This window comes from Geotrypetes seraphini, chromosome 1 (assembly GCF_902459505.1).
Source record: "Geotrypetes seraphini chromosome 1, aGeoSer1.1, whole genome shotgun sequence".
In the NCBI taxonomy this organism is placed as follows: domain Eukaryota; kingdom Metazoa; phylum Chordata; class Amphibia; order Gymnophiona; family Dermophiidae; genus Geotrypetes; species Geotrypetes seraphini.
The window spans coordinates 241,888,095-241,906,379 of record NC_047084.1 but is presented as its reverse complement, the minus strand read 5'-3'; the positions used below and the strand labels follow the sequence as shown (position 1 = coordinate 241,906,379).

Below are 18,285 nucleotides of genomic sequence, written 5' to 3'. Positions count from 1 at the left end.
AGACAAAACCCAAAAAGGTGAAGACCTGCTGTGGAAATATAAACACAAGACAGCTTCTTTTACCCTGTGCAAATACAAAGGATACCAATAATGTGACTCAAGTTTTATTATTATCCAAAGATTATTCTGCCAAACCAGTCAAATCTAGGCTATGGGCTGACACTTCAACAGCATCGAGATCCATATGCTCAACTGCCCCGTGTGTTTCTTTAAGAGAACTTGTTTTGAAACTTCAGACCTTCCTTGATAAACATAAAAAAAAGAAGGCATATAAAAACCATATACTGTAGTATATCCAGTTTGTCTATCTATTCCATCTACTACTTCTTCTCCATCAGAGTTCAAATGTACCCATCTCAAACCTCTTGAATTCAGATAGTCTTTGTATTTACCACCTCCACCAGGAAACCATTCCATACATTCATCACACTTTCCAAGAAGAAGTATTTCCTCAGGTTACTCCTGAATCTGTTCCTTTCACCTTCATGCTATGACCCTCATTCCAGAGCTTCCTTTCTTTTGAAAGATACTCACCTCCTATCATATTTAAATGTCTCTATCATATTTTCCCTTACCCACCACCTTTCTTCCAATGTAATCATATTGAGATTTTTAAGTCTATCTCCATATGCTTTATGACAAAGGCTACTGACCATTTTAGGGTATTACAACCAGAACGAAAGAAGTTAGCCTACTGTTGTATCGGGCGATGGTGCATCCGCATCTGGAGTACTGCGTCCAATATTGGTCGCCGTACCTTAAGAAGGATATGGTGATACTCGAGAGGGTTCAGAGGAGAGCGACACGTTTGATAAAGAGTATGGAAAACCTTTCATACATGAGAGACTGGAAAAACTGGGGCTCTTTTCCCTTAGAGGGGACATGATTGAGACCTATAAGATCATGAAGGGCATACAGAAAGTGGAGAGGGACAGATTCTTCAAACTCTCGAAAACTACAAGAACGAGAGGGCATTCAGAAAAGTTGAAAGGGGATAGATTCAAAACCAATGCTAGGAAGTTTTTCTTCACCCAACGTGTGGTGGACACCTGGAATGTGCTTCCAGAGAGCGTAATAGGGCAGAGTACAGTCCTGGGGTTCAAGAAAGGATTGGACAATTTCCTGCTGGAAAAGGGTATAGAAAGAGGACTACTACATAGGTCCTGGACCTGTTGGGCCACCGGGCGAGTGGACTGCTGGGCACAACGGACCTCTGGTCTGACCCAGCAGAGGCACTTCTTATGTTCTAATGGTTGCCCTCTGGACTGACTCCATCCTGTTTTTGAAGATGCAATGTCTAGAACTGTACAGTATTCTACGTGAGGACTCATCAGAAACTTATACAGCTAGGCATTATCATCATCTTTTTCCTGCTGGCTATTCTTCTGCCTATATACCCAAGCATCCTTCTAGTTTTCACTGTTGCCTTTTCTGTTTCGCCACTTTAAGATTATCAAATAGGATCACATTCAAATCCTTCTCCTTTTTTGTGCATAAAAATACTTCACCCTGTAAAGTGTACTGCAACATACCACTAGTAACATCCCCTTTCTCAGAATGAGTTCTATTTAACACTAGCCTCTGTCACCCTCCAATCAACCAGTTCTTAATCTAATCACTTTAGGGCCCAACCGTTCCCCTTAACTGTATCCATGACATCCTGTTTGTCTGTCTTGGCTGTTTAGGTTGTAAGCTCTTTCGAGCAGGGACTGTTTTTCTTCTTCTTTGTGACTCTGTGCAGCACTGGTAGCACTATAGAAATAATATTAGTAGTGTCAGTGCGGAACCATGTTGAAGGCTTTGCTAAAATCTAAGTACACCACATCTAGTGTTTCCCTTGATTCACCTCTCTGATCACCCAAAGAAATTAATCAGATTTGTTTTACGAGTCCTGCTTCTAGTGAAACCATACTGCCTCAAATCTTGCAATCCACTGGATTCCAGAATCCCTACTATTCTGTTTAATTTACTTACCACAGAAATCAGACTTACCAGCCTACAGTTCCCAACCTCCTCCTTACTTCTTTTGTGGAGGGAGACCACATTCACACTCCGGGACCACTCTTAACTCTAGAGAAGCACTGAAAATGTCAGCCAGTGGTGCTGCAAGAACTTCCCTAAGTTCCTTCATTACCCTTGGATGTATACCGTCTGGCCCCATCACTTTATTTAGCTAGCTCCTCATAAACACAGTCTTCTGAAAATTGTTCCACTCACAAGCAAGTATAGTAGCAGAATAAAGAAAATTCAAAGTTCTATTAAAGCTATCAAAATTTTCCATTTTCTTACTCAAAACCATACTTCCCAGGCTTAAGGTTGCTTGCAATGATTTTATAAAATATATTTCGGTAGCATTCTGTTCACATTTATCGGTTTGAGCCTTCATTTGGGTCTCTAGTGACAGGATCTTAGCAGAATCCTGAGTGAGTATTTCAATAAAGTTAGAGTAAATCTTAAACAATGATTCCAAAGCTGACCAAACAGAATTTGGTGTTGCCTTTGATAGGCAATTCAAAGGTGATACTCCCTGCTGCAAGGAACTGCCAGAAGCAAATTACTTTCTTGGGTCATTCCTGGGTTTCACCAGAAAAAAAAGGGATTGAGTTCCAACTTGCCATCTCCTACACTTGCTAAGATTGGTATCTGTATTTCTCCTGATGTCAAGAAATTGCTTGGAGATAGTGAGGTGATCTCAGGCATTGCCAAACTCACCACTACACCCTATATAAGCAAGGTCTCTACAGCACTTCATGGACTGGGTAGGTCTGGTAGGCAATCTGGACTGAGCAAAGCATTGCTCTCAAGGTAGGGACCCTGCCTTAGTCCCTGCAATGTGGAAGTAGCCACTTGAGTCTGGAGCTGGGTGTAGCAAGTGATGGTCATCAGCTGAGATATCAAGGTGACTGCAAAAAGTGGAAGGAGGAACCCAAATTCTTCCATTCTGCTTTGGCATAACATAGAAACATAGAAATAGACGGCAGATAAGGGCCACGGCCCATCTAGTCTGCCCACCCCAATGACCCTCCCCTACCTTTCTCTGTGAATAGATCCCACGTATCTATCCCATTTGGCCTTAAAATCAGGCACGCTGCTGGCCTCAATAACCTGAAGTGGAAGACTATTCCACCGATCAACCACCCTTTCAGTGAAAAAGAATTTCCTGGTGTCCCCGTGCAGTTTCCCGCCCCTGATTTTCCACGGATGCCCCTAGGTAACAAAGGTAAAAAGACAATGATTAGCAAAGAGTTCCACACTAGCATCCTATTCTGACACCATCTTGCCTGCCCAGGTTCTATACGACATATCCTAATATGCAAACTAACGTCCATATTGTACTTTGGACATTACTAAATGAAGACTGTAATCAGAGTAAATAGGAAAAACATTTGCAGAATGCTGGATGAACAAATTTCAATCAGCAATAAGCTTTTTAGTACTCATCTTTAAAAATGGCTGACATGGTCACGTTTCAGCCTCCCCTGCATGCTCCATGTCAAGGACTTAAGCTATTAAACTATTCTTGCCCCTAAACATGGTTCTGCTCTGTCGTACAGCCATCAGATGAAAGTTCAGCAATATGTTTCTGTTTCTCAGTGTTTACTGCCTTATAATGGATTCAATGGACATAAGAACATAAGAATTGCCACTGCTGGGTCAGACCAATGGTCCATTGTGCCCAGCAGTCCGCTCATGCGGCGGCCCTTAGGTCAAAGATCAATGCCCTATTAGAGTCTAGACTTTCTTGTGTATGTTCTGTTCCAGTAGGAACTTATCCAACCTTGTCTTAAATCCCTGAAGGGTGTTTGCCCTATAACAGCCTCCGTAAGAGCATTTCAGGTTTCTACCACTCTTTGGGTGAAGAAAAACTTCCTTACGTTTGTAGGGAATCTTTTCCCTTCTAACTTCAGCGATTGCCCTCTTGTTCTCTTCACCTTGGAGAGGGTCACTCTTTCTCTACTAAGTCAATTCCCTTCAATATCTTGAATGTTTCGATCATGTCCCCTCTCAGTCTTCTCTTCTCATGGAAGAAGTGGCCCAGTTTCTCTAGCCTCTTGTTGTACGGCAATTCACCCAGTCCCTTAACCATTTTTGTCGCTCCTCTCTGGACCCTTTCCAGTAGTACTATGTCCTTTTTCATGTATGGCGACCAGCGTTGGACGCAATATTCCTGGTGGGGGCGTACCATGGCCGATATAAAGGCATGATAACCTTTTCAGATCTGTTCGTGATCCCCTTCTTACTCATTCCTAGCATTCTGTTAGCCCTTTTTGCTGCCACCACGCATTGTGCGGATGGTTTCATAGATTTATCTACAAGTACTCCCAAGTCTCTTTCCTGGGGGCTCTCTCTGAATATAGCCCTGGACATCTGCATTTGTGCATATGATTTTTGTTACTGACATGCATCACCTTGCACTTATCCACGTTGAACCTTATTTGCCATTTCGCGGCCCATTCCTCAGGTGTATTTATGTCTCTTTGTAGGTCTTCACAATCCTTCTGTGTCTTCACGACTCTGAATAACTTTGTATCGCCCGCGAATTTAATCACCTCACTCGTCATGCTAAGTTCTAGGTTGTTTATAAATATGTTGAAGAGCACAGGCCTGAGCACCGAACTCTGCGGCACTCCACTTGTGAAGCTTTTCCAGTCCGAGTATTGTCCATTAACCCCCACCCTCGGCTTCCTATCCGCCAATCAGTTTTTAAACGACTTGAATATATCACCCTTGATTCCGTGGCTCGCAATTTTCTTAAGTAGGCGTTCATGCAAAATATTGTCGAACGCCTTCTGAAAATCTAGATATACGATGTTGAACGGGTCACCTTTGTCTATCAGCCCATTTACTCCTTCGAAGTGCAGTAAATTTGTCAAGCAAGATCTTCCTTTGTTGAAGCCATGCTGGCTGGTCCTCATCAGTTTGTATCTGTCAAGGTGATCGATGATGCAGTCCTTTATCAGCGCCTCTACCATCTTTCCCGGTACCGAAATCAGACTCACTGGTCTATAGTTTCCCAGATCTCCCCTTGAACCTTTCTTGAAGATCATCGCCACTTTCCAGTCTTCCGGAATCTTTCCTGATTTGATCGGCAGATTGGCTATTAGTTGGAGCAGTTCAGCTATAACCCCTTTCAGTTCCTTGATTACTCTCAGGTGGATGCCATCCGGTCCCAGGGATTTATCGTTTTTAAGTCTATCAATCTGTCTGCATACCTCTTCTAGACTGACCGTTGTCCCTGTCAGCTTCCCGTCTTCATTTCCTGTGCATAGCCAGTTGGCTTCAGGTATATTGGATATATCCTCTTCGGTAAATACATACGCAAAAAATGTGTTCAGTTTGTTGGCGATGGCTTTGTGCTCCTTTAGTACTCCCTTTATTCCAGTCATCTAACGGCCCCACCGCTTACTTTGTGGGTCGTTTCCCCTTAATATATCGAAAGAAGGGCTTAAAGTTTTTGGCCTCCTTGGCTATTTTTTCTTCGTAGTCTCTTTTGGCCCCTCTTACTGCTTTATGGCACTTGCATTGATATTTTCTTCTGTTTTTGTCCTCTTCCATTCCTTAAACAAAGTCTTCTTGTCTCTGATTGCTTCCTTCACTGCTACTGTGAGCCATGCCGGTTCCTTGTTCTTCCTCTTGGAACCCTCGTTGATACGTAGTATATATAAATTTTGTGCCTCTGTGACTGTGTTCTTAAAAAGGGACCATGCTTGCTCTAGCGTATGTACAGTGCTTATCCTTTTCCTAATCTTCTTCCTCACAATGGCTCTCATCCCTTCATAGTTCCTTTTTCGGAAGTTTAGTGACGTGCCCGTTGTTCTGGATCTATTTTTTGTTCCTGTGTTTAGGTTGAAGTGAATCATGTTGTGATCACTGTTCCCCAGCGTCCCTTCTACTTCTATAGTCCAGAATTGCATTTCCTCTCGTATTTTCCATGGACTTAGTTTTTGCTGACAATCAAATTCTGGAGTTGCTTAGATTCAAGAGAGGGTTTTTTTTTTAAAAAAATAATGAAGACTGACAACTCATTCTAGCCCAGATGTCCAAAAACATTCTGCCAACAAATATAAAATGAGGAAACCCTTTAGAGCATCTGAGAAGAGACTCCCAAGAAGGGTTGTGTAAACTAGAGAATGACACGGTGGCGGTTTACCCACGGCCACCGTGTTTAGCCGCGGGTAACCCGCCGAAACGGGGAACGAAAAATAGCAGTCGCTGCGGGGACGGGGACAAGGCCATTCACCGCCCCGTGAAGCGGTGAATGGTCTTGTCCCCGCAGTGAGGCATGAAGAATCGCACGGTCCCCGCAGCCACCACCTGCCTGCCCAATCGATCCTACTGTTTAGCCAGCTCTCTCACTTCTCCTCACCTTAGTTTGTAGGCTTTCTTTTTCGGCGACCCGCACGCTATCAAAGAGCCGCGCACCCGCTGCTGCTCAGTTTCGATCTTCTGCTCTGACGCAACTGGAAACAGGAAGTTGCAGCAGAGCAGAAGATTGAACACTGAGCAGCCGCGTGCGCGGGGCTCTTTGGGAAAGCGTGTAGGTTGCCGAAAAAGAAAACCTACAAACTAAGGTGAGGAGAAGGGAGAGAGCTGGCTAAACACTAGGATCGATTGGGCAGGCGGGTGGTGGCTGCGGGGACCGTGCGATCGCTCGTGTTCCCGGCTCAAACTGGAAGGAGGGAGTGAAAGGGAAAAGGATTCTGGGCCAAGGGGATGAAGACGGAAAGAAAAACCCACAGCAGGAAAGAAAGGGAAGGCAGGCAGGTGAGCCAGATGCTAGAAGCAGGGGGGGGGGGGAAGAAAGAGGGAAAAAAGCTAGATGGGGTTGAAAAGAAGAGACACACTGGTATGGAACAGTGTGACAAGGCAGTGGCTGCTGCCAGAAGGATTCTGGGCTGTATAAAGAGAGGTGTAGTCAGTAGAAGGAAGAAGGTGTTGATGCCTCTGTACAGGTCATTGGTGAGGCCCCACTTGGAGTATTGTGTTCAGTTTTGGAGACCGTATCTGGCGAAAGACGTAAGAAGACTTGAGGCGGTCCAGAGGAGGGTGACGAAAATGATAGGAGGCTTGCGCCAGAAGACGTATGAGGAGAGACTGGAAGCCCTGAATATGTATACCCTAGAGGAAAGGAGAGACAGGGGAGATATGATTCAGACGTTCAAATACTTAAAGGGTATTAACGTAGAACAAAATCTTTTCCAGAGAAAGGAAAATGGTAAAACCAGAGGACATAATTTGAGGTTGAGGGGTGGTAGATTCAGGGGCAATGTTAGGAAATTCTACTTTACGGAGAGGGTGGTGGATGCCTGGAATGCGCTCCCGAGAGAGGTGGTGGAGAGTAAAACTGTGACTGAGTTCAAAGAAGCATGGGATGAACACAGAAGATTTAGAATCAGAAAATAATATTAAAAATTGAACTAGGCCAGTTACTGGGCAGACTTGTACGGTCTGCGTCTGTGTATGGCCGTTTAGAGGAGGATGGGCAGGGGAGGGCTTCAATGGCTGGGAGGGTGTAGATGGGCTGGAGTAAGTCTTAACAGAGATTTCGGCAGTTGGAACCCAAGCACAGTACCGGGTAAAGCTTTGGATTCTCGCCCAGAAATAGCTAAGAAGAAAAAAAAAAAAAAAAAAATTTAAATTGAATCAGGTTGGGCAGACTGGATGGACCATTCGGGTCTTTATCTGCCGTCATCTACTATGTTACTATGGAAGAGGAAGATAGGAGAAATCTGGACACAGGAAGGTAACAGACAGAGGGGAAATTATGTGCATGGGGCATAGGGACAGAGACATAAAAGGGACATGCCATGGAGATGGTATATAGACACAGGGGGGGGGGGGGGCAATGGCAGATACACAGGGGAGATATTAGAAATGGGGAAAATAGGAGCACAGAAGCGAGATGGTTTGTGGGGATGGGACAGGGACCGAGCTCGCAGGCTCCAGTGGCTTGCACAAATTACATTGTAACGTGCCATGAAAATAAGAGGGAGAAAGGTAGATAGATAGGCCACGCGAGAGGAGCTGAAGGGTGGTAGAAAGGAACAGATGGTAAAGGAGGGAGGGAAGGGTGGTGATAGAAAGGAATAGGACAGACATTGAAGGAGGGTGGTGAGGAACAGACCCTGAAGGGAAATGTGGAAGACAGAGTGGGAAGAAGACAGATGCTAGACTATGGGGGAGCGGAGGGAAGAAGATGGGTACTAGACCAATTGGGGGGGGGGGAGGGGTGAAGGGAGAGGCACAGTAACAGCAAATGGAAGACGCAGAGAGAAGACACACAGTGGATAGAAGGAATTCAATGAGAAGATGTGGAAAGCAGAAACCAGACAACAAAGGTAGAAAAAAAAATTAGTTGTGTTGATAAAAATTTATAAACAAAGCCCTGCCAGCTGAACATCTCTTTCTCTAGTTCAGCAGCAGGAACTTTGATTTATAAGAAAGGAATAAGCTAAATATTACAGTACTAAGGCTTATATGGATGCAGCGGGGACGGTGACGGGGCGGTGAATGGGATGGCAGTGGCGGTGAAAGGGATGGCGGTGACGGTGACGGGGCGGTGAAGGGAACGACGGTGACGGGGCGGTGCAGAGGATGGTGGGCCGGGGATGGGGCGGTGACGGGGACAGATTTTTTCCCCGTGTCGTTCTCTAGTGTAAACCTTTTTGCTGGTTTGTGGCCTAACAGAGCAGCAAGTGTTAAAATAGTAATTTTTCTCAATGGAGGAGAGTAAACAGTGGAGTGCTGCAGGGGGTCTGTACTGGGACCAGTGCTATTTAACGTATTTAAAATGATCTGGAAATTGGAATGAGTGAGGTGATTAAATTTGCAGATGACACTAAACTGTTCAAAGTTGTTAAAACGAATGTGGATTGTGAAAAATTGCAGGCAGACCTTAGGAAATTGGAAGACTTGGCATCCAAGTGGTAGATGAAATTTAATATGGACAAAGGCAAAGTGATGCACATTGGGAAGAATAACCTGAATCACAGTTACCGGATGCTAGGGTCCATACCTTGGGGGGTTAGCACCCAAGAAAAGGACCTGGTGTCATCACAGACAGTATGATGAAACCTTCCACCCAATGTGCAGAGGCGGCCAAAAAAAGCAAACAGAAGGTTAGGAATTATTAAAAAAAGGGATGGTTAACAAGACTGTTATATCATTCCATGTTGCGACCTCATCTGGAGTACTACTGTGATCTGAAGACTGCATAAAGAAAATGAAAGAAAAATCCAAATGTGTAACCACCAACTCAGAAAAGAAATCCTGGAAAAAGGACCAACTCTCTTGGGATGTTGAAAAACTGAAAATTGATGACAGCCGGTCTGGCAGTCATCTAAGCTTCCTGTCATACTTGGTGATGCTCGCCAAAAGATAATCGAGGGGCATAATCGAAAGGGACGTCAAGTCCATTTATGTCCATCTCGCAAGTCGTCCAAAGTTAAAAAGAGCCTAAGACACATTTTCGAAAGAGACGTCCAACTTTTTTTTACTTTCGAAAATCTTCTAATTATACATCCTGCCGATCTGATCGTCCAAGCCACTAAATCGTCCATCTTTATACCACATTTCCATCCAAGTCCAAAATGCCTAGAACAAGTCCTGTTGGATGTGGGAGGGGTCTGCAAATTGATGGACTGCACACTCAGACATGCCACCTAAACAGTGGGGTACCTTACAGGGCACTGCTGTGAACTTCACAAAAAGGGTGCAATGGCTTCTCCTCATTACAGCTCCCTTATAGGTGACGGTGAGCCCCCCAAACCACCTCCAGAATCTCCTAGACCCATTTATCTACCACCCCAATAGCCCTTATGGCTGCAGGAGCCACTTATATGCCAGTAAAAAAAGGGTTTTGGGGGTGTATAGGTGTGTGCACATGTTTTAATATCAATGCAGTGATTACAAGGGCTTATGGGCATGGGTCTATCTCTCTATGGGTCCCTAACCCACCCCCAAGACGTTTTAAGGCGCCTCTGTGCAGCACGACTAGGCTTTCCTATGCCAGGCGGCCAGGTGATGATGGTCTGGAGGCAGAATTTTAAAGTTATGATTAAAATTTTTATGGGGGTGGGGGGTTGATGATCACTGGGGTAGTGTGTGGGGGTCTGTTTTATGTGTTTGCAGTGCTTATCTGGTGACTTTAGGTGGATTTTTGTTCCGTCTAGGCTCTGTTGTTAAATTTTCGGTTATACATGCTGTACGACTAAGTCTAAGCTGGCCCAACTTCTGCCCTTGACACGCCTCCCGAAACGCCCCATTTAGCTTTGGTCGTTCAGCGGCACTATGAAGGCCTAGGTCGTTTACAAATACGTCCAAAACCCATTTTTATTTTCAGTGCTTGGACGTTTTTGAGAAATGTTCATCCAAGTGGCGACTTAGGCCGGTTTTTGGACGTTTTTCTCTTTCAATTATGAGCCCCATGGTGTTTCTTTGTGTTCTAGAACTTTGGCTACCATAAAACCTTAAGACACAAAAAAATGTCGTTTTGCTTAGTTTAAAGTTGTTTGCTAAAAAAAATGTGTCACCTACTGAGCATAAAGGTACCAAAAGTGGGGCATGTGACTTATTTATACCACAAGATAGAAGGATATCAACTGCATAACACTGCAATGTTTCAACCTTCGGTATGGACTAATTTTGTCTCTAAAAGATGAGAAATATTTATCCATTTTTAAAAAAGCCCATTTTAGGTACCTTTTAAGCACTTGCATTTTTTATGCTTTAGAACATGAAAAACATCAAAGTTGTAAAATAAATAAATAAAAATTGCTAGTCCCTTTCTACTGACCCTGAAGTACACAAAACATTCAAAATGAAAGTTGCCCAAATTTACCCCTCCAAACTTTTCTATCCTTCATCTGTCATTTGTAATCCCACTTTTGGTACTTTTTCACTCAGCAGGTCAAATTCATAGTTTCAGATTATAACTAATGCTTCTCATCAACTTTTCCTGTTAATAATTTATTTCAACAAATATGAGAACTTGCAAGGCTTCCTGCATTGTACATTTTAATTTGGAATTCTAGAAATAGCCATCATACTTTTTATGCTCCATTTAAAAACTCCTCCACTTTTCAAGTTACACCTTTTCCCTAATTCTTTTCATGGATCACTAGAAAACAAACTATTTGTTATAAATTAATTTTGAAAACTTCAAACCACTGATATCAATGTAAAAATAAATGACTATGTTTTAACTGTTTGAGAAGTGTTGTAGCATTAATTCAGTTACTACTAATCCTGCCAATTTGCATACTTAAAACAGTAAAGGTTGGCCAACACTCAACATTCCTCATCTTTCCTTGATTGTAATAACTGCATTAAGTATCCAAACCTTTTAAAATCTTGCTAAGCTAACTGCTTTCACCACATTCTCTGGCAATGAATTCCAGAGTTAAGCCAGTACCAAAGTTCAGTGGTCAAACAATGAAAGGATTTACAAGGCTATAAATTTTTATGCCGAGGCAAATGTCTGAAATGAGAACCAATGAAATTGTCATTTTTGTACCTTTTATAACTTACCGATGATGGTATATGTAGCTGATGATGATCACCAAAAGACATAACAGAAGAATAACAGCAGTGGTATAAATGACTGGATGCAATAGATCTGCTGACTGGGTGTACAAATCAGTTCCAGTAAGATCCTTAAATAAATAAAAAATAATTAAGTGTATGAATTATGGATTTATTTTGTTGTTTACAAAATGGGGGAAGAAGAAATCATTTATTGACCCATGGAGACATAATAATTAGCTCAATAAAGCTAAAGTAGGAAAACGATATACTTTTTTTAAAACTGAATTTCCACAAAAAATTAAGCGTGCTTAGATTTTTTTGCAAAATGTCTCCAAAAGCACTGAGACACAGAGGCCTGTTTACTGAAGTATGGCAAACAGTTACCATGTGAATTTGTGCGTGGTACCAGTTACCACACAGCCATAGAACTTCTATAAAAGTGCTAAATATTGCATGGGCAATTTAATTATTGCACTATTAGTAATTAAGATCTTAACAAGCAATCATTGGTGCTAATTGGATTTAATTAATGTGCATGCATGTATATTTGAGCACAGGATCATGCCTATATTTTATGCGCAAGTCCAAAAAGGAAGAGCAGAAATGAGGGGGTCATGGGTGGATTGGATGTGTTCCTCCAAGTTATGCACTTAGTTATATAATAAGGTGGGGAAGGGGGGGATCAATGTTTAACTGAGGTACCACATTTCCATTAGTGTAAATTGCCACACTATAGTTAGGTGTGTTCCAAGGATTAAGCACTATTCTATAAACAACGTGTCATTTACAGAATAGTGCTCAGCATTTTTTTCCCCCTTTGCACCAATTTTTTAGGTGCCATTTATAGAATCTAATCCATTATGTGCTAAAAATAGCACAGTAATAATTTACTGTGGTAGGGAGTGGGAGAGGGATGGGGGATGGGCAGGATATGAATTTAGAAAACATGGGAAGTGCACGGTAGATTGTTGTATGCTGTCACTGCTACAAATAGCATGGGTGTGCTTAATGTCTCTTCAAATAGGAGATAAGTGTTCCTACACAATGGAATGACAAAACCACATAAAATGGCATGACGTAAACAGAGATGTTGTGGTCAAATACCGAATCACAATCAGTAGCACTTAATCTCCCCTCTGCTCTTCTTGATCAGGTGCGGCATAACACCTCCCAACCCCATCTCCAATATCTTGGTGGGACAGCAGAGATTAAGAATGATTTCCAGAGATTCCTGTCCCTTTGCTACCAGCTTCAAAATTGCAGCTCTGACCCCTCTCTTAACCCCATCCCCCTTGTTAGCAGCAAGATCTACATGCCATCTCCACAAGTCTCAGACCTTCCACCTGCATCTATTTACACAAGGCCCTCATGTACATGTTAAACAGATATAGAAATAGAATTAAGCCCTGTAGAGCATCACATTCCCGAATCCATTCCTGTGACAATCCCAACTCTACCTTAATTCATCCATCTAGCATTTTCTGTCATCAAACAGGTTGAAAGGCAACAGCGAAAGCTAGAAGGATGCTTGGGTGCATAGGGAGAGGAATGGCTTCTAGGAAAAAGGAGGTACTGATGTCCCTGTATAAGACTGGAGAGACCTTTTAGAAATCTATGTATAATTCTATAGACCACACCTCCAAACAGATATAAACAGGATGGAGTTGGTCCAGAGGAAGACTACTAAAATGGTCCGTGGTCTATAAGGCCTACAGGAACAGACTCAAATATCTCAATATACATACTGGAGAAAAGGTGGAAGAGGGGAGATATGATAGAGATAGTTAAATATCTATGATAGAGATAGTTAAATATCTATGATAGAGATAGTTAAATATCTATCTTCTTTACCCAACGTGTGGTGGACACCTGGAATGCGCTTCCAGAGAGCGTAATAGGGCAGAGTACGGTACTGGGGTTCAAGAAAGGATTGGACAATTTCCTGCTGGAAAAGGGGATAGAGGGGTATAGATAGAGGATTACTGCACAGGTCCTGGACCTGTTGGGCCGCTGCGTGAGCGGACTGCTGGGCACGATGGACCTCAGGTCTGACCCAGCAGAGGCATTGCTTATGTTCTTATATGCATGAGGCGAGACTCTTTCAATTGAAAGGAAACCCCAGAGTGAGAGGGCATAGAATGAGTTTCAGACGTGATGGGCTCAGGAGTAATCCAAGGAAATACTTTTTTACAGAAAGGTTGGTAGATGCGTGAGATAGTCTCCTGGATGAGGTGGTGGTGACAAAGACTGTCTGAATTCAAGAGTATGTGGTACAGGTATGCGAGATCTCTTAGGGAGAGGAAGAGATAGTGGATGCTGTGGATGGGCCCTTTGGCCTTTATCTGCTGTTATGTTTCTATGTCAAATTTTGGCGGTTTACTGGCAGTATCAAGTCAAAGCTGGGATCATCAATGCTTTGTCTATTTAAACAATGGGATGAATCCCCTGAAGCAGGTTACACTGACCGAAAATCTTTGTGAATGAGCATCAGGAGAGTTGGTATAAAAGATAACACTGCGGTACTTGAAAGAATCCACAAGCTGCAAAGGTATAACTCATAATACTGGTAAGATGCAGGGGTGCCAGTGGCCTGCCAGTGACCTCTGATGCAACTTTTTTAGCTGGGTTAAGAAATAAGTGATGAGTAGTTAATCATTTATTTACATCGTTAAGGCAAGAGATCACTTGGATTAACATTACAGGGATCTTGTATGGATAGCAAGAAAATATCACTGGAAGTTGCACTGTCTTGAATTAAGGAGGCTAAAAGGACTGAGAAAAATGTTGAAAAGAGGAGGGGACAGAACACATGACACTGGGTACTGGGTTGACACAGATATAGAGAGAGATAAAGGAGCAGCCTGTTTAAAAAAAGAAAGGAACCACTGGAGGACTATACCAGAAATGCCAATATCAGCAAGTCTAGAAAGGAGAAGTGAATGACTTACTAAGTCATATGCAGTGCTAAGACCGCGTGATACTGTAAGGTCAGAGACACCTTTATTAATAGCAGACCAATACTGTATTTGTTTAGTAATGAGGTAAGGATTGTTTCTGTACTATGTCCTTGCTAAAAACTGAACTGGCACAGATGGAGGACATTAGAGGACTCTACATTTTGTGACAGCTGGGAGTAGACAACCTTCTCAGTTAATTCAGAGATGAAAGGAACATTGGAAATGGGAGAGTAGTTGGCAAGTATAGATATGTCAACATTGGACTTCTTCAATATAGGACAGATTGTGGCAATCTTCCAAAGGTAAGGTATTATTCGCTAGTATTACAAATCTCCTTGACCTATTCCTATTTGACCGACCACCCATTCAACTCTCCTCACTAGTGGAGGAGTGGCCTAGTAGTTAAGAGTTGCTGCATCAGCACCCTGAGGTTGTGAGTTAAAGCTCAGTACCATTCCTTGTGACTCTGGGCAAGTCACTTAACCCTCCAGGTACCATAGCTAGATTGTGAGCTCGCTGGAACAGATAAATACTTTAAAAAGTACCTGATTAGATTGTGAACTGCTCAAATACAAATAAACTTGGAAACTATAAATTCTGTTTCTCACAATCCTTTATATATGAGCACAATTGTATCCCCTAGACCAGTGGCGCCCAACCCTTTCATGGAGGACCATCAGCCAGTCGTGTTTTCAGGATAGCCCTAATGAATATGTATGAGAGAGATTTGCATATAATGGAGGTGACAGGTATGCAAATCTCTCTTATGCATATTCATTAGGGATATCTTGAAAATCCGACTGGCTGGGGGCCCCCAGGACAGGGTTGGGAACCACTGCCCTAGACCATCATTGCTCTGCCCTCACTTTCATAGAGGCAGGGAATCTATGCAATTAATGTATAAACAAAATGCGTGTAATTGGATCAAATATGCTCTGGTGCAACCACTTGGCTCAGCCCCCCTGCTCCCAGTGTGCTTTGCACCAGCCCTGTGGCTGAAACCTGCCTTTCTCTTCTGCTGTATTCAGAGAAGACTCCATGTTAGATAGCACATGACCACAGAAAAGCATAAGACAAATTTTCTTTCCCCATTATGTTTTTCCTTTAATTCTTTTAGCACAGATACAACTTGGTGAGAAAGTTGAAGCACGATGTCATCCTACACAGAGTGTGTGTGAAAATACTCTCTTGGTTTTCCCTATATCTAGGATGTGCCAGTAGTAGTGTGGATTCTCTGAGAGAAGTAATAATCCCTTGAGAACAACTGAACTGTGAGTCTGTTAATTTCTTTATTTTAAGTTATATTAAAAAAAACTTGATCAAGGAAACAGAGTTCAGTCATTAAGGGATACAGTTTTAATGAGTTTAACAATCTGGGATCTTCTAAAAGAAAGTTGGTCACAACCACATTTATGTTTATTGGTGGGGAGGGCGTCAAAGGATGAGGGTGAAAGAGGAAGACTTGGGAGTAATGCAGATTTTGTTTTTTTTACAGAAAGGGTAATGAAGGTGTGGAACAGCATTGAGTGAGATGAGAACATTATCAGAACTTAAAGTACGGGATCAAAGACTTAGACATATGCTCTATTGTACACTACTTTGACTAGAAAGGGTAATAGATGTGTGGAATAGTCTCCTAGTAGAGGTGATGCAGACAAAGACTGCCTTAATCCAAGAAAGCATGTGACAGGCATGCGAGATCTCTTAAGGAGGTGAAGAGATAGTGGATGCTGAGGATGGGCAGACCGGATGGGCCATTTGGCTTTTGTGTGTCATCATGTTTCTCTGTTTTCTTTACTATTTCAGAAAAGACGGAACAGTAAGTCTAAAATAAACAAACATGTATTCATTGCTTTTACTATGTAACATATTGAATGACAGCAGATAAAGACCTTTAAAGACAACATGCATTATAATTTTTCTTAGAATTTCAGTTCAAATATGCAGATTATATTCAAGCTTTAGAGGGAAGCTAACTGAATCCTAAAACAGGATTAAACAGAAAGGACGAGAATTAATGAAGAGTCTAGGCCACAACTAGCAAAGGATTAGATGGATTTATCTTGTTTTTAAACAAGTTTAAGAGTTAAAGTGAAAAACATTTAATCTCTTAACTTCATTACTGTTCCCAATCCACTCCTTTCCTCTGGTTTATGATTTTTTTTTTTAATTTTGAAAAAATGCCTTTCCTGCATAGCATAACAAGGCAGTGAATAATATTAAATATTCTGGGTTTTTAGTTTGCTGTTCAGCTCTAATTTATAGTGGATCAAAGTATCTTAAGTGTATATCAACCGATAATTGTGAAGAGGGTTTACACAGAACAGTCTTGCTACAATACAAATCACTTGCCTTCCTTGCCCGGGTCATTTCCTCCAACCTGAGGATGAGATGGGCTGTAGAGTCAAAACAAAAATAAAGCTGAAAGTTTCTCTCAACTCAACTGTTCCTTCACTCATTGTCTTTCTTCTCTCCTTTCCCTTTTAAAGTATCAAAGGAAAGTACAGGAGGATATTAAAGATACATTTCCTTGCATATAATCTCTTAGCTGGTATTGAAAATGTGTGTGGGGGAAGGAGAAAGAATGAATTTCTTCCCATTACCAGCTTGAAACAGGTTGTCTCATTGAATTATGGGCCAATTTTCCACTGCAACTCACCAATGATGCACAGTCTGACTATGCCTGAGGCATCAACATCTATTAAAAGGAAGATCTCATAATAACAGGACTTAGCTCAATGTAAACCAATCTCCCTGTTTATTACTCTTACTTATTCTTCCTGTCCCTCAGTATACACACAATTGCTTTTTCGCTTACCCTCTTCTTTCACTGATACAAGTAATACAAACAATTTCTCCCACTGACAAGCAGGAATGAATCAGGAGCACAACTGGTGGATGCCAAAAACTCAGGGATGTTGGTAGTTCACAAGGATTTCCATATTTTATGAAAATTGCAGACTGTCAGAGCTTATTTTAATATCACTGCATTTAAGTCACTGGTTCAATCGCTGGTATTGGGACACCTAGACCAGGGGTGCCCAATAAGTCGATCGCGATTGACCGGTAGATCGGGAAGGCTAAGTGAGTCGATCGCTCAGCCCATCCCGGGCTCCGTGATAGGCTCATATTGCCGTACCAATCTACTGGGCCGATCAGCCTTCCTTTCCCCAACATCCCCCTCCCTCCAAAAGCATCGGACCGACCAGCATTCCGCTCCCCAATGTCAATTCTGACATCAGAATTGACCTCGGGGAGCAGAATGCTGGTCAGCGCAAAGCTTCTACAGGGAGAGCTTGGGGCGGTGGTAGCTTGGGGGCCTGTTCCCCGATGGCGGCAAACCTAGTGGCTTGAGGGCCTGTTCCACGATGGCGGTGACGGCAAACCTAATGGCTTGGGGGAGAACTGGGAGAAAGAAAGAAAGGGGGCAGGCAGGGAGATAGAAAGAAAGGGGGGGCAAGGAGACAAAGAAAGAAGGGAAACAGAAAGAAAAGGGGAACAGGGAATCAGAAAGATGGGGCATGGATAGAGAAAGAAAAGGGGGCAAGGAGAAAGAAAGAAAAAGTTGGGGGAGAGAATGAGGTCTGGAGGAGAGGAAGCATACAGGAGGATGAAAGAAGGGAAGAAATAATGAAAGCACAGTCAGAAGAAGAAAGTGCAACCAGAGACTCATGAAATCACCAGACAACAAAGGTAGGAAAAATTATTTTATTTGTCCGTTTTGAGAATTTATATCTACTGTCTATATTTTGCACTATGGCTCCCTTTTACTAAACCGCAATAGCAGTTTTTAGCGCAGGGA

General features: G+C 42.5%; 1 protein-coding gene across 1 annotated transcript in view; it reads right to left on the bottom strand.

Moving 5' to 3' along the window:
- The window catches only part of ADGRA3 (adhesion G protein-coupled receptor A3), a 194,023-nt gene that overhangs the window by 21,503 nt on the left and 154,235 nt on the right, over nucleotides 1–18,285 (bottom strand). Inside the window, exon 15 of the mRNA XM_033948486.1 lies at nucleotides 11,530–11,654. Coding sequence (XP_033804377.1) covers nucleotides 11,530–11,654 — 125 coding nt within the window. The remainder of the gene's footprint in view (nucleotides 1–11,529; nucleotides 11,655–18,285) is intronic.